Source organism: Arachis hypogaea, chromosome 10 (genome assembly GCF_003086295.3).
Source record: "Arachis hypogaea cultivar Tifrunner chromosome 10, arahy.Tifrunner.gnm2.J5K5, whole genome shotgun sequence".
NCBI classification, from domain to species: domain Eukaryota; kingdom Viridiplantae; phylum Streptophyta; class Magnoliopsida; order Fabales; family Fabaceae; genus Arachis; species Arachis hypogaea.
This window is the reverse complement of record NC_092045.1, coordinates 19,527,665-19,548,648: the sequence shown is the minus strand read 5'-3', so window position 1 is coordinate 19,548,648 and position 20,984 is coordinate 19,527,665. Positions and strand designations below refer to the sequence as shown.

General features: G+C 34.9%; 2 protein-coding genes across 6 annotated transcripts; both read right to left on the bottom strand.

The window, feature by feature from the left end:
- Window positions 1-11,006: 11,006 nt before the first annotated feature.
- LOC112715331 (DNA topoisomerase 1 alpha) lies at window positions 11,007-15,950 on the bottom strand. Of its 5 annotated transcripts, none has more exons than XR_011866494.1 (14): window positions 15,490-15,950; window positions 15,001-15,277; window positions 14,776-14,910; window positions 14,573-14,675; window positions 14,398-14,476; window positions 14,184-14,310; window positions 13,509-13,622; window positions 13,120-13,210; window positions 12,870-13,003; window positions 12,372-12,440; window positions 12,183-12,272; window positions 11,971-12,074; window positions 11,725-11,892; window positions 11,007-11,344 (listed from the first exon to the last, which is right to left on the bottom strand). XR_011866494.1 is itself a non-coding variant. In XM_025767089.2 (13 exons), exons 4-13 carry the CDS (start codon window positions 14,463-14,465, stop codon window positions 11,243-11,245), a joined length of 1,062 nt encoding a protein of 353 aa, XP_025622874.1. In that variant the 5' UTR covers window positions 14,466-14,675; window positions 14,776-14,910; window positions 15,001-15,277; window positions 15,490-15,950; the 3' UTR covers window positions 11,007-11,242. The 5 variants fall into 5 exon arrangements, 1 of the variants encoding a protein (XP_025622874.1); XR_011866495.1 differs by having other exon boundaries at window positions 15,001-15,226; window positions 15,490-15,943; XR_011866492.1 differs by having other exon boundaries at window positions 14,398-14,675.
- On the bottom strand, window positions 14,818-15,252 carry LOC114924529 (dynamin-related protein 4C-like). Its single transcript, XM_029289375.1, has one exon. The coding sequence runs from the start codon at window positions 15,250-15,252 to the stop codon at window positions 14,818-14,820; it is 435 nt and encodes a 144-aa protein (XP_029145208.1).
- Window positions 15,951-20,984: the final 5,034 nt, after the last annotated feature.

Here is a 20,984-nt window from a genome sequence, read left to right as displayed (position 1 = left end):
ATCAGCATCAGAAGGTTAAGAAGTAATGTTAGGAATCTTGAATGATGGTTTTGGGCCATGTGAAGTAAAAGGCTCGATGTTTTTGTTTGGGCTTGGAATTTTTTTAGGAGAAAGGACAGTCCCTGGATCCTGAGTGGGTAAATCAGAGACATGGGTAACAGGAGACCTATTAAGGGAATCAACTTGAGTTGGAGATGGAGGATTGTCGATGCCTTGGTTTTGTGGTGAGAGCTGTTCTTGAGTCAGGTCGACCACTTGAGTTTCAATAGGTGTTGACAAAACAACTTGTATGGGTTCATTAGATATTATGGTTTGAGCTTATGAATGGAATTCTTGTTGCTCTGGTCTTGGTTGGTCTTGTTGTGTTGATTGACCGAAAGCAAATGGAGAAGTAGATGTGGATTGAGCAGTTGCTTTAGCCTGAAATAAGACATTTAGCAGGTCATATTTTTCCAATTAATTCATCATATTCGAAATTGACATAGAATTACTTGGGTTGATTTTTTCCGAATTAGTGGAGGAATTGTTTCGATTGCTGAGTCATTGTTCGAATCGGAAGAAGCAGCAAAAATATTTTTTGCTAACTGCTCACTTTCTTCTGGGGAGCTTTCACTTGATGATTAAACCTGGTAATAAAGAAAGATTCGAAATCAAGGTGTGTCCAAACAAAAATGATTGAAAGATGTTTAGAAAAGTTTGATTGAAAGATTACCCTTTTAGAGGTTATTATAGAAGCCTTTCAAATTTTCTTTTGTGGTTGTCTTGGTTGTGCTGCAGCCTCAATTCTTCTTTTCGAAGTTCTTTTTGGTGAACTTTCAGTAGTTGGAATGGTCCTGATGGCAGAGTTTTTTATCTTATCAAAGGTGCGACTATATTTGGAAAAATATGTAGTCCCCCAGTTGAAGTAAGATTTGGTTATGTATGAACTGTGCTAAAAAAATAAGGTGAGTGTAGTTTTCTTTTTGCTGTTGGTTGGTGGAAAGACAGAGTTCAAGTTGTTCCTTTGAAACCAACTTGACGTGACAAACATGTCGACTGTTTCGAGGAAGAGGAACTGGAATGGTTTAGGAGAAACCAAATTGTCTGGCAATATAATGAGGAGCATAGAGAGTTGATTTGAATTGTTCTTTTTTGTATTGAGGCAATCCAGTGGGGATTATCTGAACAGTAAGCAAGTTTGCCCAATTTTTGTTGGCAATCTCGTTCTCTTGATCGTCATTGGGAAAGAGAAAGCGTTCGAGCCATGAAGGACCACAGTTTCGACGCAGATAGGGGGTGAAATTGAGATCATTATTGTTGAAGTTTTTACATGAGTGAAAGAGAGAAAAAATAGCCCAGAAATAGTCTTCAATCGACAGAGCATTTTGAAAATTTGGTTGAAAAGAGGTCAGACGGAATCCTTTGATATGTTTTTTACTAGATGAATTGTCCCCATCCTTTTGCATAAATATCTCAAAAACTGCATTTAACCAAAGCTGGAGAAGCTAGAGGGGACCTCCTACATTAATCGGAGAATTGTTTCGAAGGCAGTTGACTAGGTGGCCAAGTTCTTCGAATAAGTGTCCCAGGATTAGCTTGGCCAAATTTAATGTATATCTCTCATGTAAAAAGGCATCCAGAGGGGGAAAGAGCTTCTGCATTTGAACACTTCGAGAGCAGAAGACAATGGCATTCAGCCAATAATATAGAAATGCAATGTGCTCATCATCAGTCACATGTTTATTCTCCTGACCCATGTTCTGAGTAATAAAATCGCTATAGGAAGTCCTATGAACTACCTTGTAATCTCGATTTGGTTGCACGTTAGAAGTCAGTTCAGAAAAACTAACTGGGAGGCCAATGATAGCGACCACATCGAGTAGAGAAAGGCCAATCATTCCATAGGAAAGGTGGAAATTGTTTGTGGTCCTGTTCCGAAAATTGACCATGCCCCAATCATCCAAGGATGAGTTGAAGGTGTGAAGTGAGAAAGTCGAAGCAGGTCTTGGATACCAAGGGCCCTTCAGGCGGCGTTCTTCTCCGATTCGAGGCGACTGTGCCAAGTCCAGAAATTGGCTCCTCGTGGGGTGATTTTGGTTGATAAGCAAGTCTTCCCCTTGTGCATTGGGGAAGAAGTGAAGACGTTTGTTGGCACGCTCCAGAGTTTGAATAGGGCCAACGAAACAGTGAGTTTCATCGCCAATGGTAAAAGGGATGAGAATCCTTGTGTCATCGAGTCGAGGCTGGGGGTCTTCGATGATCTCATCATTGATCTAGTTGAGTATTTTCAAAGTTGGAGGAACTTGGTTATGAACCATAAGGCCTTTGCCCTTATTTTGAGCAGTAGCATGAGTTGAAGGGGAAGCCATTGATGAGTAAATTGAGAAATTGATGGAGAGATTAAAGTTGCAAAACAGAGAGTTTAGAGGAGGAAAAATAATTAGTGTTTCAGAAAGTAAGAATTCAGGAAATGAGAAGACGGTAAGAAAATTTAATTTAAAGAAGAAGAGTTGTTTTTAGCCGTTGTTGCAGAAGGGAATTCAAAAAGGGAGGTAACTTTCTGAAGAAGGTAAAGTGGTGGAAGAGAGAGACTGTAGATCATGGGAAACGTGTTAAACGAATAAAAGTAAATGGGAGAAAGTGAATGTCATTTATGATTAGTTAAAGTGCTTCCCGTTAATGGTAAATTTAGGATTAAGTGTTTTTTCATTCAAAAAATAATTTCAAGAACAAACACATTAATCCTAGGGGACAATTTGTTAGTCAAAGTAATTAAATTCGAAGAAGGGAGCTATTCGAAGTTTAATGAGTGAGCTTTCGGAAGGAAGTTGATATCGAAGAAATCTTGTGTTAAGGGACATCGAGTAAAAGTCCGATTAACCTAGCAAGTCGAGAAGTTATTCGAAGAAGTGGATCAAAGGTCTTGAGATTTAAAGGTTATTTTTCAGCAGTTACATGGTCAAGCAAAAAAGCGGGAACAGGTACTCACGTTTTCACACATGTGGAAGTTACGTTTTATTTCAATCGGTTAAGAAATGGTTATAAATAGAAGAAGGCTCGAAGATACAAGGGTTGGAACTTCGTTTCAGAAATTACTCACGCATACTCACAGCCCAGTGACTTTCTGAGTCTGCTTTGAGTCAAATTTCTGTAGGGTTCCTTCTACTTGTTTTTATTTTTTATTTACATTTTCTGCAAACTTTCATTTTCTTACAAATTTATCTTTCAAGGAACACTTAATTTATTTGTTCAAATTTACATTCTTGCATTGTTATTTTCGAATTCAAAGTCCTTTGATCTAATCGAAGGCGTTTTATTGCTCTATTTAAATTCAATGCAAACCATTTCAAATTCAGTCAAGTTTATTTTCAAAGTCTTTATTTATGTTTTTTAGTCTTTTCTTTAAATCTTGTCTAATTCGAGGGTCTTTGATGCACTTTTAAAAAACTGGTATTTGCAAAAGAGGAAACTTGGCATTAGAATCGAACCACCTTCGATTTGCTAAAAATCTATAAAACACATTGTAAACCCGAAGTTTACCAGCCCAAATGAATTCATAACTTGGCATGATCGATTGGGTCATCCGGGAACAACCATGATGCAGATAATTATTGAAAACTTTCATGGACATTCACTAAAGAACCAGAAGATTCTTAAATCTAGTAAATTTTGTTGTGCTACACGTTCTCAGGGAAAGTTAATTTTAAGGCCATCACCAGTAAAAATTAGATTTAAGTCTCCTAAAATCCTAGAAAGGATTCAAGGTGATATATGTGGACCTATTCATCCACCATGCGGATCTTTTAGATATTTTATGGTCCTAATTGACGCATCTTCGAGATGGTCACATGTGTGCTTATTGTCTTCTCGCAACCTGGCATTTACGAGATTACTTGCTCAAATTTTTCGATTAAAGGCACAATTTCCAGAAAATCCAATCAAAGCAATTCGTCTTGATAATGCTGGTGAATTTACTTTCCAAGCCTTTGATGCTTATTGTATGGCTAACGGAATAAGCGTTGAATATCTAGTAGCTCATGTTCACACACAAAATGGGTTAGCAGAATCACTTATTAAATGCCTTCAATTAATTGGTAGACCCTTACTTATGAGAAGAAATCTCTCAACCTTGGTTTGGGGACATGCTATTTTACATGATGCAGCACTTATTCGTTTGAGGCCAACAAGTTACCATCAGTTCTCTCCTATGCAATTAGCTTTTGGCCAACAGCCAAATATTTTCCATTTAAGAATATTCAGTTGTGTGATATATATTCCCATTGCACCACCTTTTTGCACCAAAATGGGACCCCAAAGAAAATTGGGAATATATGTTGGATATGATTCTCCCTCTATAGTGAGGTATCTTGAGATACAAACTGGAGATGTATTTAAGGCCCTTTTTCGGATTGTCATTTTGATGAATCAAAATTTCCAACATTTGGAGGAGAGAATAAGCTTCCTAAAAAGGAACTTAATTAGAATGCATCATCCCTGATGCATTTAGATCCTCGATCAGGGCAATGTGAACTAGAAGTTCAAAAGATTATACATTTGCAAAGATTAGCAAATGAATTGCCTGATACATTTTCTGATACGAAAAGGATAACTAAATCCTATATACCAATTGAAAATAATCCAATTCGAATTGATGTCCCAGTCCAACAAAGAGCCACCGAAATAAATTCACGTCAAAAGCGTGGTAGGCCTGTCGGTTCCAAAGACAAAAATCCTTGAAAAAGAAAATATGTAAATACTATTCCTGTTCAAAAAGATAAAGACATAGTAAAGACACTTGCAGTTGTCCAAAATTATGATATAGTTTTGATGACAGAAGACGTTCAGGTACCTGAAAATTGTGAAAATGACGAGATCTCGATAAATTATGTCTTTATAGGAGAAAAATGAGATTGAAACAAGACAATTGTCAATGAAATATTTACATATAATGTGGCATTAAATATCATGCATGAAAGTAAGGATCTTGAACCAAGAACAGTCGAAGAATGTCGACAATGGAATGATTGACCAAAATAGGAAGAAGCTATGAAAGCTGAGTTAAACTTACTTGCAAAATGTGAAGTCTTTGGACCTGTAGTTCGTACACCAAAAGATATAAAACCTGTTGGATACAGATGAGTATTTGTGAGAAAAAGAAATGAGAAAAATGAAGTTGTACGCTACAAAACTCGACTTGTGGCACAAGGGTTTTCACAAAGGCCCGGTATAGATTATGAAGAAACATATTCCCTTGTAGTGGATGCAATAACATTGCGTTATTTGGTCAGTTTATCCGCATACCATAAACTACATATGCATTTAATGGATGTGGTAACAGCCTACTTATACGGATCATTAGATCGTGATATCTATATGAAAGTTCCTGAAGGACTAAAGATATATAAATGATCCAATGAATATTCGCAAGGGTTATACTCAGTCAAATTGCAAAGATCTTTATATGGTATAAAGCAATCTGGACGTATGTGGTATAATCGTCTTATTGAGTATCTGGAAAAAAGTGGGTTAAAGAATGATGATATCTGTCCATGTGTTATCATAAATAAATCTGTATCTGGATGCATTATAATTGCTGTATACGTTGATATTTAAATATCATTGGGACCCCTGAAGAGATTCCAACAATTATAAAAGTTCTAAAAGAAGAGTTTGATATGAAAGATCTTGGAAAGACTAAATTTTGTCTCGGCCTGCAGATCGAGCATACAAAAAATAGGATCTTTATTCATCAAACAACATATACAGAAAAGATCTTGAAAAGATTTTATACGGATAAGTCGCATCCATTAAGTACCCCAATGATCGTAAGGTCTTTGGATGTGGAAAAGGATCAATTCCGTCCTAAAGAAGAAAATGAAGATATCCTTGGTCCTGAAGTACCATATCTTAGTGCCATTGGAGCGCTAATGTATCTTGCTAATAATACACGACCTGACATATCATTTGTGGTGAATTTATTAGTAAGGTATAGTTCCTCTCCAACCGGAAGACATTGGAATGGAATCAAACAAATGTTTCGATATCTTCATGGGACAGTTGATATGGGATTGTTCTATCCATATGGATCAAAGTCACAACTAGTTGGCAATGAAGATGCAGGATATTTATCTGATCCACACAAAGAGAGATCTCAAACAGGCTACTTATTCACATATGGTGATATAGCTATATCATGGAGGTCAACGAAACAGACGATAGAAGCAACATCTTCTAATCATACTGAAATACTGGCGATACATGAAGAAAGTCGCGAGTGTTTTTGGCTCAGGAGTTTGATCCGATATATTCTATCATCATGTGGACTGATTGATCATAAGATAGCTCTAACTGTTCTGTTTGAAGATAATACAACATGCATTGTGCAACTTAAAGGCGGATACATCAAAGGTGATAGAACAAAGCATATTTCTTCCAAATTCTTCTTTACTCATGATCTTCAAAATCAAGGAACAATTGATGTCCAACAATCCGCTCAAACGATAATCTGGCAGATCTATTTACAAAGTCACTTCCAAAATCCTCCTTTAAAAGATTGGTATATCAGATTGGGATGCGCCGATTCCGAGACATTAAATAATGTTGACAAGAGGGGGAGACTATACTCTTTTTTCCTTGGTCAGGTTTTTGTCCCTAATGAGTTTTTCTTGATAAAGTTTTTAACGAGGCAGTCCCCATCACAAAAGATTTTGTACTCTTTTTTCTTCACTAAAGTTTTTTTCATTGTGTTTTTCTTTAATAAGGTTTTAACGAGAAATAATCCTAAATAGCATTCAAGGGGGAGTGTTGTGATAAGGGATGAGTTGGATGCCCATTAATACTTGAGCGGCTCAGTTTCTCAATGAAAGAAGGCTTTAATGAAGTTTGAAAAATCAAAACCTATATGTGTATAAATAGGAGGTTAAGCCTCCGTTAATAACACACATCAATAACAAAACATTCTTCTTTCTCTATACATTACAATAATATGAATTCTTTATTTTTTCTATCTCTCCATAGATTTTAACTTTTAAGTTTACAATATATATAATATTAGTAAATATATTAATCATCTCTATTATATTAAGATAGTAATTATGGTGAATGTTACTACTAGAATTTTCTAATTTACTTTTTTATTTTATTTTTATTACCTCTTCCTTGTTTATTTATTTATTTTATAACATTATCAACTACGCATATGCACTTAAAAATTAATTTAGGATTTGAGATTTTTTTTGTAATTTTTTTTACTTGGGGTAAAAATTTATAGACTGGCCTATTTTCTACTATTAAGCCATAATTGGGCCTTATTTAATTGGACTAAGCAGATTTCATTTTGCTTCTGCCTCAAATTTTGTTTGAGTAAATGATAAATAAATTGCCTTATGCATGCAATAATTTATTGGCCAGCGACAAATTCTTAAATGGAGCTCAGTACCGCGACGAATTAGTCTTTGCCCTGTCGGGCGGAGGGATACCGTGAAAAACAAAAAAAATAATAATAAATAAGTCCTCATTATTTATCTAGAAGACAAATACATTTTGACTAATTAAAAATATAAAAATAATTTATAAGCAAAATATAATTGATAAAAATGATTTAATTTTTTCAAATTTAATAAAAAAATTGGGATAAAAAAAGAAAATATATTTTATTACTATCCAATTTTTTAAGCGTGATTCAATTTAGCCAGATTATTTATCCTTTTGATATTGCTTCAACTAGAAATTAGATATAACCTAAAAGAGAGCATAAAGTTTGGTCATAGAATACTTAGTTATTAAAATCATATTAGACCATTCGATTTGGCTGCAAAAGTGCTAAACGGATCTAAAAAATCAATCTAAATCAGTCATAAGAGCGGATATACATCAGAATCGATCAACTTAGTCAAAATGCAGTAAAAACTGACCAGTTCATGCCAACCGTGTGTGAATCAGTCATCAAACTAATCAATAGATGTACACCATCAAAACTGATCAACTTAGTCGAAGACTCATTAAAAAATGACCGACTCAAGCTAAACTGTGTTAATCGATCATCAAAACCGATTATTGACCTGCTGGTGCATCGATAGACGTGCAAAGAAGAATTCTTAAGAGAGATTTGATTATTGACCATGAAATGTTAGTTCCCTTGACTCTCAACAACTTGCCACTCAACCAAACTAGCCGTATGTTTTAATATGTTAATAATTATTAGTCATTCAATAAGTATCGTAACTGTTCCGCCGCTTTTTATTATTTTAAGAAATTAATTTTTATATTTATTTAAAAATTATAAATTTGATAAAAATTAAAAATATAAGATTATTTAAAAATAATTATAAAAATTGCAAAAGTTATATAATATTTAAAATATATAAAATTAATAAATTTAATTTAAATAAGGTATGATAAAAATTATTATATTGTAGTTAGATAACAAAATTAAGTTAAAAATTTATAAACATTATTTTTAAATTAATAATGATAAATGTTATTAATTTATTTATTTATTTTCTCAAAATATTTAATTTAAAGCAGATGAAAAATTCATATACAAAGCATCCGTTATCTTTATTCATAATTATAGTGGATAAAAAATATTTTATTTTTTTTAAATTATTAATTTATATTTTTATTATATTCTCCCACTCTTATTGTATCACACATTATCATTGTGTTTTATTATTCTCTATACACATGTTTATCATTGTCTCATTAGTCATCCTACTATTATATTGCATTGTTCTCTTTATTTTTTTTTTTTTTCCGTTTTCTTCTCTTTTCATTTTATCTTCACTCAACTGCAATTAATTATAGTTATTTTTGTTTACTCTCATTTGTGAGGAGTTGACTTATATCCCAATTATCATGTACCATGAGGTCTTGCTAAATTGGTTTAAATAGCTATTTTGCCTTGTGAAAAATTCTGATTTAGACAAAATGGATTCTAATTTTTATTTTTTACAAAATAAATCTCAAATATCAGTTCTATTTGATAAAATGGCCTAAACATCCTCAGCGATGAGTTAATAATTAGTATATTTTGGTCAAACAAAAATGATATTTAAAGATTTATTTTATTAAAAACAAAAATTAGAATCTATTTTATTAAAGTTAGAATTTTTAAGTGTCGAAATGACTATTTACTCTAAATAAAAAGAATATCATAAAAACAAAAACTGGAATAACAAAATAGTACAAGAGAATTTATTTTAATTTTTGCTTCTGTATTGCTCAAATTATCTAAAATCTTAACAAGTGATACAGAAATTTATTGTTGAATATTTTGAATTGATTTTTCATGTATGCAAAGCTGAAGATGACATGATTTCAATATTGGAGGTTAGTTTTCAATATTAAATGGTTAATAACTTGATGACAATGGTTAGCAATGAACACAAAGGAACTAAAAAGAATAGGTTGAGAATATAATCTTAAAAAAAACAAAAGCAAAGTCAGTTCTAACCTTTTAACCATATTAAAGTACCTTGGAACAAAGCATTTGGTTAGGGATTCGAACATGGTGATTATCCTTGTTTTGGACTAGGCACATATCATTTCAATTCAACCTCAAAGTTTGATTTGGAGAAACCAATCTAGATTAGTCTACTGATTAGTTCATTAGTCTATTTATGTAAATATTGGAGGGTTTGAATTCTGCTTTGCGTAGACAATAACTCATTGGTCAACGATAAATTTTTAAATAGTGCTTCAATTTGCGACGAATTAGTTTTTGACTTATTAGATTAAAAAATACCGTTGGCAACCAAAAATTATTTTAGAAAAAATAAATATAATTTGTAAAAAATGATAAAAATGATTTTTTTTCAAATCTAATAAAAAAATAGAGATAGTACTAATTATTTATATTTTCATAATCGCAAAAAAGAGAACAAAGAAATAAATTCATTTCATTAGTAGCCATTTTTTTAATTGTAATTCAATTCGAAAAGATGTCTAACTAGAATATTTGTCTTTTTGATGTTACTTCAACTATAAACTAGATATATAGCCCCAAAAAAAATGCGAGCTGAGGATGGAAGCTTCCTTGGCTTCCTTGGCACAGAGGAAGAGACGAGAGAGTGCACGAGCCATGAGCGACGGGGGGTTGTCTCCTGAGCAGGCTAAGCACATAAATTTCTCGGAGGTGCCAGGCGACCCCCTCCAATCGAGACCACTTCCATGACCGTTTTCTAGAGAAGCGCAAAAAACTTGATGAGCTAAAAATTAGTGTGTTCAGATATTGACAAGTGTACCAAATTGTTCAAGTAATATTACGGTGAATGGATATTGTTTCCATGAGAATTAATAGATTAAGGCAAGCAATATCTAATTGAATATCTAATTAGATCAATCAAATATTGGCAAGAGAATTGTGGATCTTGAAGAAAAGAAACACAACTAGAAAATTGATTAATACAGACAGATTTACAGACGGATTTACTCTTTATTACAGACGGATTTTTGGTTACCGACGAAATTACCGACGAATTTTGTCCCTCTGTAAAAGCCCCGTCGGAAATTATTTACCGACGGATTTTTTTTCCGTCGAAAAATTACAGACAGATTTTTATCAGTTACCGACGGATTTTCCCTCTGTAAATTTTCTATCCATTTCCCAAAGGCGACGAACTTTCCGACGGATTTTCCGTCTGTAATTACAGACGGATTTTCAGACGGATTTCCCGTCTGTAATTACAGACGAATTTTCCGACGGATTTTCTGTCTGTAATTACAGACGGATTTTCAGACAGATTTTTCGTCTGTAATTACAGACAGATTTTTCGACGAATTTTCCGTCTGTAATTTGAACCTTGGAAAATGATCTCACACTCTGATTACAGACAGAAAATCCGTCTGTAAATCCGTCAGTAAGGTAAAATAGAATTTTTTTATTTTTTCAATTACAAAATTAACTTGTTTTCATACAAAATAAATATAAATTTAATACAAATTTTTATCTAATTTGTATTCAAATATTTATAATATTTCAAAAAAATAAACAAATTCATTGTATTATCAAACTAAAAGAAAAGTACTATAATAAACAAACAAGTCAATATAATTCAAAATACAAACAAAATGTATTGATACATCAACTATAATCCTCAATGTATTATTCAACCATACTAAAACTATCAACTATACTAAAAGCTGTGTTATTTTCCATACTAAAACAGAAATTGAAAAACTCCAAAATCTCCAGATCAATTTAGACCTCAGATACAACAATCTCTCAAGTGAAATCCCAACTTTTCTTGGGAATCTGTTGAAATTAGAAGCACTTGATCTTTCCCACAATCAACTCACTGGAAAAGTCCCTCCACAAGTTGGTGACATGAGCAGCTTGGGAGTGCTTGATCTCTCCTACAATAACCTTTAAGAAAAATTGGACAGGAAATTCTCTCATTGGCCGGACAGGAAAATCATGATCATGCTCACCATATACTGGCTTTGAATTAAGGTCATTAATCTCAAAACTATAGAAAGTGCAGCAAGCCAAATGTTCCACTTAGTTGACCAATAAAAAGTCTTTTTTCTTTAATATTTTCTTTAATAACTTAATTTACAGACTCTTCTTTTCACAAGGTATCTTTCATTCTTCATTCATGCATTTTCTTATATATTCAGTTTCGTATTTAAATGATTTTTTAAAATTAATGCAGGTATGCAAAAACTGATTTTTAATGATTTTATCCAAAAATATGCTGAAACACAACAAAATAACTTTTCATATACAAGAAAAGAAGCCAGCACCTTTTCAATGGGAACCTCATTCCGTTTGCACCAGGCAACTGTAATCCTAGGGTCAAGATAGTTTATCTTGGACGTGCCCAATGCCACAGTTTTCAGATCTTCTTTTGTCTTCATATCACGTTCCATTTTCTCAATCTTTGCATTGGTTTGAGAGATCTTTTCTCTAGCCTGTGCATTACATTTACCAAAATTATACATCACATCTAATCAAAGCAATCATTAAGAATTTCGGAAAAGGTATATTACGCTTCAGGGGCCAAGTTCCTTTTTGTCTTTCCATCTGAACCCTTTAGAGGGGACCTTCCTTTCCTTGCTCTGTCCAAATCTGTCTTTAGCTCCTTCAGAACATCCTACAAGATTAAGCCAAATCCAATTATATGTTTATGAGCCACAAGGCAAGTCTACTGTAAAATTCAAGCATATCAATCAAGAAATTCACCCAGTAACAAGTCCATTACCTGAAGCTCACCAATCTTGTTTGTTAACTTTTCAATTTGTGACAAGTGAGATTTTGAAACACTGCGTTGATGATTACAAATGATTGCAACCTTTTACGGAAAACACGTCAATAAAACTTGAACATGAAAAAAAAAATTACACAACTGCAATATCATTGGTATAAAGAATTGATCACTTAGTGAAATTACCTGTTTATTTGCATGTTGATAAACAAGAATCTTTTCGACAACATCACCCTCTTTAGTTTCCTTATTCAACTGTTGTCACATGATTCCAGGAAAATTAAGCATGCATGTCCATATATAATCCAACACAAGAAATCATCATAAATACATAAGAAATGAACTTTCCACTTGGAATATATCTAGAAGCACAAGGATTTATTATAGAATTTCATGGTGAGTAGCTCCAAGAGAAGATTTTGTGTTTTTTCCCATGTTTATTGGCACATAGTTCTGTGCTTTGTACATTTTTATGACCTTCGACATGTAAACTAATCCAATATTCCAATGGTGCCAAAATTAAAAGCTAATAGAAAATTTTAATAGTTAAAATTGCCCTCTAACCTAAATGGATAAGGGTGGACGAAAGAGCACTTTCAATGTCAGACATAGAATTATTAACAAAATATACAAATGCCAATTGCTACAACACAGAACATGCCATTTCAATAAAGCAGTTCTTACCATATCATCCAACGTGATAGATGCATTGAATGTACGGAAGACCTTTGCAGTTAGGCCAGGCATGAGTTCCTTCAGATGAGCATTTAATTTACTTGTATCCAACTTGTCAAAAAGATCATCACCGGGGCGCTTATCTGAAAATTAATAACAGGAATGTATTTGAAAGCTTCTCACTTATAATGGTAACAAATAAAGTTTCTTTGTCTTTTTCTCTTCTTTTTTTTTTAGTGATGGGAAGACAGTTCCTGACCTTTTTGGAACTTCAAAATTGCATCGTAAACAGGAAGCTCAACCTCAATTGTATTCTCATACTTGATAGAATCTTTACCAAGGAAGTTAAACTGTAATTTAACAAAAAGGAAATATGCCAACCATCAAGTATAAGAGAAACCTGAAAGTGTTGCTAGTGAAAATCTGAATTGCAGAAAATAGTTGCTATGGTTATCATGCTCCCTTCCATGTTCTCATCAAATACGCCGTAATCACTATGGTTATCATGCTCCCTTCCATGATACCAATATACCACACAAAAGAAAAGCACCTTAACTTCAATGCTTTGTTAATATCAGAGGAGTCTTTAATACAAAAGGAGTACAGCAAACTAAATTTCAGATAGCCAAAGTCAGAAGATCAACTGACCCTCTTCAGGAATCCGGCACCAAATGCTCTGGTGACTTTTAATTGTCCTTTCACTCTATCATTCAATATGGCTTGATTATCATCTGGGTGTTCTGCTCTTATTCTAAACACTTCCTGCAAGAAAAATTGAAAAAAAAATAATCAGCAAAGGAATAAAACCAACATCTTAAAAATACGAAAACTTTTCTTTCTAGTAAAGGCTTATAATTAATTATGTTCATAAATAGCACCACACAAACTTTTCCTTTTAATTTGCTCTTATCCATTTTTAGAAGTTTCAATCAAGCTATCTCATCTAAATAATAAGGTCAATCTTGTTCTTGACTGCAATATGTGTTGCATGTGTAAATCATGGATATGAAAATATGCAGACATTGCTCACAAAAAAGGGATAGTAAAAAATATTATGATGATGAAATTTGAATAAAAGTCAATGAGACAGAAAAAACTGAAACATAAACAAAATTATTCAAATTCCAAACAACTCACACATACACATGCAAGCACCAAGTAGTAGAACGCAATTCAATAACTAATGTATGTCTAGTGGATCACATTTCAGAATTTCAAGATGTGACCACAATTCCTTAGCTTCTCAAAATAAATACCATTTGTTATTTACTACATTGATCAACAAAAACATTTTTTTTTTCTGAAAAAAAGAAGGAAACACACCTCTTCAATACTTGTGCTGTGATCTGTTGAAAGCTGAACAGCCCTCATTTTCAGTCCACAAAGGGATATCTCTCTGTTTTTGTTCATCATGTTAAGACGTCTGTTTATGTTGTGCATTGAGACTCCTCTGAAATTGTGTAGCAGAATATCAAAGGCTCATAAACAACAGAAAAATTGTGGCATTTCCCTTATAATAGAAAAGGAGCATAAATACCTGAGCATTGGCTTTAAGAGTGAGATTTTCAGAGACGTCGCACTTGACTCTTGCATTGAGCCTTCCATTAGTCAATATTCTCCCCAACACCAAGCACAATAATATCATCGTCAATGAGTGTTGGAACTTACAACAATGAAACGAAACTAAGCAAAATCAGAGGGGGGAAAAGCACCTTGGGATGATCAATGAAGGTTGCACCAAACTCATAGATAGCGGTAGGAATCTTAATAGTCTCCGTTGACTGAGAAGGGATCTCAGTAGACCCCATCGAAACGCTGGTCGCAATCAGATTCCAACCAAGAACCAAATAAACAAATTAGATAAATATTTTTGCATAATTTAATTTGAAGTCAGCTAAAAGATATGAAGAGGTACCCGTGATTGAGGGAGAACTTCTGGTTGAGCATCTTGGTGAAATTAAGTCAGCTTGTAAGTCAGCTTCTCATTGATTTTCTTCACAATTTCGGGCAGAGTTTTGGATATGATCATGCCTTGAACTTGAACTAGCCTCTGTGCCAGAACAGGAACACCAACAATGGATTTGTCAATCTTTGAAAGCATTGGATGAGACTCAAACCAGTTAACATCATCAGCAGTTACCTTTTCCAACAAGCCTTCAGGAGACTTATCAGCCTTTGTTACAACAGCCAAGGTTCTCAAACCAGTTTTATCCACAGACTGAGACATTCTTATGGATTCACAAGTAGTAAAATCAACGGTAGCAGAAAGAACATTCAGAATAATGCTCTCTTCAGGCCTAATATACTCCATGATAATATCCTTGATCTGATCATAGATATTTTCAGGCTGGCCATGAACAGGAACCCTAGTTATACCAGGAAGATCCACCATTGTCAAGTTCCCTCCCAAACTAATACTGACAAAATATTGTAAACAATTATAATTCAGATTCAAACCAATCATGGTCCTCAATCAAAAGTTTGAATTAGTAACTAAAAAAGGAACTGAGAAAGCACATAGATCACAATAAACAATGAGAAAGCAGAGCGATTACGATAAGCAAAAAAAATCATATGAATTTTGAGTTGAAGTCTGGGAAAAATATAATGCTGCCAATACGAAGATCACCTTGAATTTAGAATGCTTGAGAATAGGAGCATCGCCAGTGGCTCTCCGATGAACAACCACTGCCACAAAACCAAAACCCTAGTTCACGCACCATATCGGTTCGAACAGGGGGCAAGAGAAAGGTGGAACCGCGGCTGACGGCGGAACCGATTTTAGTCGCCACGGAGCTAGGGCTTGCGCGAAGGTATGCGAGCCAGAACTGAAGGGAATAAAAGGAGAGAGAGGCACGGCGGTGGTGGAGCTTGAGCTTGCTTTGTTCTACGAACGAGAGACACAGGGGCTGTATTCTACTGGTTCCGTGCTTAAAGAAGAGGAGAAGAAGGAGAAAGTAGCTGCGGCGGTTAGAGTGGCCGGCGGTGGCGCTGTGGGTGAGGAAAGGAGAAGAAGAAGCTCGTCGGTGGTGGCGCTGTGGGAAATGCTAGGTTTGATTTGTGTGCTGCGAATGAATGGAGCTCGTGGATAAATATAACCCCAACCATCATAAACCTAAAATATCAAATATTTCCGACGGAAAATTTTAAATTACAGACGAATTTGCTGTCTATAATAATTTAATAAAATGCAGCGTTTTGTCTATTTAATTATAGATAGATTTTCCGTCTGTAACTATTTTTTATGGAAAAAAATTAATTTTTCCGACAGAATTATCGACGGATTTCTTTTTCCGTCTGTAATTTATGCTAATTCATTTTTTTTGTTTTCCGACAAAAAATTCCTCTGTAATTCCGTCTGTATTTCCGTGGGATAAAATCCGTCGGAAATATCCCTCTGTAATAACTACTTTTCTAGTAGTGAAAGAACATATAAGATAGAATTTATTTTGTTTAGATTATTGGGCGAGAAAAGGCTTAGAGAATTAAGAAGTAATCTATGAATGAGAATGTTGAAGGCTTTGAAGATATTTGATTCTTAAAAAGAATAGTGCTTGTGTTTTCTTACTTTAACTCATGCAAAAAAATTTTCATAACAAATTATTTATAATCAAATTTCAATTTCTTGGTAATTTAATTTTTCTTAACTTAATTAATCGCTAATCTCTTGGACAACTAATTAAGAGAAGAGGCAAAGAATGGTTTCAATTTTAAGCCACAAAATATTCAAAAATTATCCCTAGTTGAATTATATGTCGCATATTCAAAGACTAGTTCTAAATAATTAAAGATTATGAGATGAATTTCAACCTAATTTCGATATTAAATTTTCTAAGATAATAACATAATACAAGACATAATTAGAATATTTTACAATACTTCTAACCATTAATGATGAAGAACGAAACTCAATCTTGAAAAACTAGAAAAAAATATGAATTAAAATAAAGAAAACACTTACATTATAAATCCATAAATCAAACAGAGCTCCTAACATTCAACAATGGAGGTTTAGTTACTCATGATAATAAAAAAAACTAAAAAGATGAGAAAGATGCATGTATGTGGATTACTGGATGTCCTCTCATGTAATCCTTGTTCAATTATATATATTCTAAGTTCTATCTAAAATTTAAATTTAAAAACTACCTCTTAATCTAATCTTATCTTTAGGAATGATAAGATAACTACCTTTTTAAATTCAAATCAAATCTCAAAATAATAATTCAAATCTAATCTAGAAATAAATACTAACAACCAAATCTTATCTTTATAAAAGGAGTTAATACTAACTAATCAATTGATTCTTGAATCTTCAGTAAAGATTAGAGCTTCTCAAGAGTGCATATTAGAATTGAGTCTTGACAAGTGTTTATCCCAGGGAGTTAGAGATTGGGGGCGATGGGCGCTGCTCCTTGGTATTGGCTCCAGGGATAACAAGGGCACTGGGCACCGGTGGTTGGGCGTTGGGTGCCTAATTTGATGTTCTGGGCGCCCAGTCCTAGTGTTTTAGGTCCTGGTTGGGCCTTTCTTCGATCGTACTTGTGTTTTCTTGTTAAAAATACTTTAATTCTTGATTATTTTAAGAATAAAAACTCCTGAAAGCACAATAATACTAAAACAACTCCAAATACTTGATTAGTTTTAAAACTCCACTAGAAAACTTAAGAATTTTGATTAAAATCTAAGAAAACTAATTAAGAAAAACCTAAGAGCTACTAAAGATTCCTAAGCATCACTTGGATGAGGCTCCACTTCAAGAATTAAGGGCGCTAGGCGCCCTGTTAGTGAATGCTTGAAGACGTTGGGTGCCCACTTTTGGACAAGTGTGTAAAACCTGGTTAATTAACGGCTAATTAACCCATAAAATGAGAATTTATTTTAGAAAGCCCAAAATGTGATTTTTGTGGCTAAATATGATAGAGGAGATTGAGACGAGAATTTCGGTACCAATTTTATAGAAATCGGACCAAGATTGGACCGAACGGGCCAAATTGGGCCAACCGGACCCAAAGTGGGCCCTTGGCCCAACATAACTAAACCAAAACCCTAGTTTTCAGCATTCTCTCTCCTCACTAAACACACTCACATGCTGAAAATGGAGGCCATGGAGGAAAGAACACTCTCTCAAGTTCTTTCTCTCACTTGATCTTCAAACCACCATAACTTTTGATCTAGAGCTTCGATTGCCGCTCCGTTTGCGGCCATGCGTTCACTGCGGAGAGCTCTACAAAACCCATACAATTAATCTTGAGGTAAGCCATGTTTTGCTCTTCGAAATTCCAGCCTTGTTTTCGACTTTTATGAGCAAAAATGTTGAGATTTTGGGCTCTTTGATGTTATAGGACCCAACTCTCTTGAAGGAGAAGGTTAATCTTGTCTCCTTGGACCTTGGGTGTGGTAAGATTCTCAACTCTAGTGTAATTTATTGTTCTATAATGTTTGGGTATTGAGATATTGTGTACGGGTATGATGATTGTGGCTTAGGTTGTGTATGTGTAAATATTGGAGCTTGATTGGTGATATTGAAAAGCTTAAAAAGGGATTGGTGGTGAAAAATCTGTTCTTGGAGGTGTTGAGGCCTTGAGGGCTTGTGGATAAGTGATTTGGAAGTGCTCCGGTTGAGCTTGGGAAATCGGCCAAGGTATGGTTTCGGTTTCCCGTATCTAATATGTAATGTGGTAGGAAATATTTAGGCTAGAGGCCCTAAGATAGGCATTGAATTGTTGATGTTGTTGAATTGTTGATATATATGATGTGGTCATATATGTGATGATGATTAATGATGCCTTGATGGTATGATGTATGAGAAATATGCATGTTGTGATATATGCTTGATGATTGGTTATGGTTGAATTGTGGGTTGAAGCATGTTGATGGTGAGTATGATATTAATTGTGTACAATGATGATTTAGTGAAATTGATGTTGTTGAGAATTGGCATGAGGAAGAGTATATGATATGTCAATATATTTGAGTTTGAGCCACTTGGGTGAAGTGGGTTAAAATGATGAGATAGTGATTTTGATAAATTGTGGTAAAGTGTCAATGTGTGAGTTGAGGAGGCTTGATGTTGAAATTGATATATTTTGATTGATTTCAAAGAAAGGGGATGAAAATGGCATGTTTTGATTGATTTTGAAAAGAGTTGAATATGGCTTGTTTTGAAAATGGCATGTTATGGTTTTGTATGAAAAACATGGTTTTTGGGCATACTTTGACGAGACATAACTTGGACTATGGATCTCTGTTTTGCGCCAAATCTGTTTAGAAATGAAATTTGATCCGGGATGTCCATGCCGTTCGAAGAACGGATGAAAAATGATTTAAAATGAGGAAGTTATGTCCATTGGAAGATAGGGGTTTGAATCTGTGAATTCTGCAGCTTTTAACTTAGAAAATTTTTAGCAGAAATACCCCTCGCGCGTAGGCGCACTTGGCGCGTACGCGCCGTTCTTCCAGAAAGCACCATTCACGCGTACGCGTGATGTGCGCGGGCGCGCCGATGTGCTGCACCCAATGCCCAGTCATTTTCCAGAGAGTTATGCCAGAACTGTGCCAGTTTTGTGCCTGGGGCACAAGAGTACCCACGCGTACGCGTGGTTGACGCGTGCGCGTCGTTTGGCTAGTTTTCAATCCACACGTTAGCGTGCATGACGCTTACGCGTCGATGAGTTTTCGAGGCCATCCACGCGTGCGCGTGGAGTGCGCGTACGCGTGGACCTGTTTTCATCCCAAAGTTGATTTTTGAGTTTTAAAAGCCAAATTTCATACTTCTAAGCCTCCGATCTCACCACTTATATCTTAAATCATTATGATATGTCTAGCTATGAGAAGAAAGGCTAGTGAATGTGGTAACTTGCGAGTGAAGCAAGGGGAAAATGAATGATCATTGAGGATCAAGCATGATTATGTGAGATGCGGAGGATGGTGGTGGAAGTGCTTGTTAAGCCATGGGCCGAAAGGCCGTATTCGTTAACGAGATGGCTGGTTATGGATTTAACCATGATGCCAATGGGCTGGTTATGGATTTAACCGTGAGACGGATGGCTAGATTATTGCCGTGTTACGGCGGAGCCATGATTATGGCCATGTATAAATGCATATATCCTGTTGAATGAATTGTGAATGTTGCACTTCCACTGTTGGAGATAAGAGTTTTCTTGGGAGGAAGCAGTGGCTAGCCACCACGTGCTCCAGGTTGAGACTCGAAGCTCTTTTGATCCTATGTCATAAGTGTGGCCGGGCACTGTGAAAGACCCGGATGAGCTCGCCCCCGTAAATATTCACCAGTGAAGGTGATGGATATAGATCATGATTATGATCAAGTTTATGACGAGTATAACTCGAGTTGGGGATGCGTGACAGAGGGACAGTCCAATGGTTAGCTACCAGGACTTGTCGGGTTGGCTCTATAACCGACAGATGATATCATCAGCCACTAGGGACAGGCATTCATCATATGCATACTATATGAATTATTTGAGATTGCCTATTTGACTGCATATTACTTGCTAATTGTCTAAATGCCCTACTTGTTCCTAATTGTATATTTCTTGTCTGATATAACTGTGTTTGCTACATTATACTCCTGCTGGTGGTTGGGAGGTTTGAAGGAATTGGAAAGGGAAGTATTAGTTAGACTGAAGTATCTTTAGTCAGATGCCCTTTTTGGTTTAGCTTGTTTATAAGTTTTGATATTATCTGGAGGAAGTTCTAGGATTGCCTTCGGCTTTCCTCTATTATTATGTATTATATATGTGGAAGCTGTTACCATGCTGGGGACCTCTGGTTCTCACCCATGCGGATTTTGTGGTTTTCAGATGCAGGACGTGAGGTTTCCCGCTGAGGCATGCTGGAGACTTCTAAATTTGCGAAGATCCTTTGTTCTCGGGGCTATGTTTTGGTTTATATGTTTTGCTTAGATACTTTTATCTCCATTAAATAATACAAACTGTGATGACTCCTCTTATGGGAGATTTTGGAGAATAGGTTTTATGTATTTGTGTCCCTTTGGGTTTCCTTTGGGGTTTTCCTTATTTTTATCATATGTATATATTGCTATGCTCGGACCGGTTATCTTCGCAGCCGGATCTTGAGTCTTGATATTCCTGTTTTTGACAC

What these genes read in the sequence shown, in the direction of transcription:
- LOC114924529 (XM_029289375.1), bottom strand. Translation starts at nt 15,252, where the DNA reads ATGGTGGATCTTCCTGGTATAACTAGGGTTCCTGTTCATGGCCAGCCT.
- LOC112715331 (XM_025767089.2), bottom strand. Translation starts at nt 14,465, where the DNA reads ATGGAAGGCTCAATGCAAGAGTCAAGTGCGACGTCTCTGAAAATCTCA. An exon ending in GTGCCGGATTCCTGAAGAGG is followed by an intron (nt 13,211 to 13,508) that starts GTCAGTTGATCT and finishes GTTAAATTACAG; the next exon opens with TTTAACTTCCTTGGTAAAGA. An exon ending in ATGAGGTTCCCATTGAAAAG is followed by an intron (nt 11,345 to 11,724) that starts GTGCTGGCTTCT and finishes TTTTTCTTAAAG; the next exon opens with GTTATTGTAGGAGAGATCAA.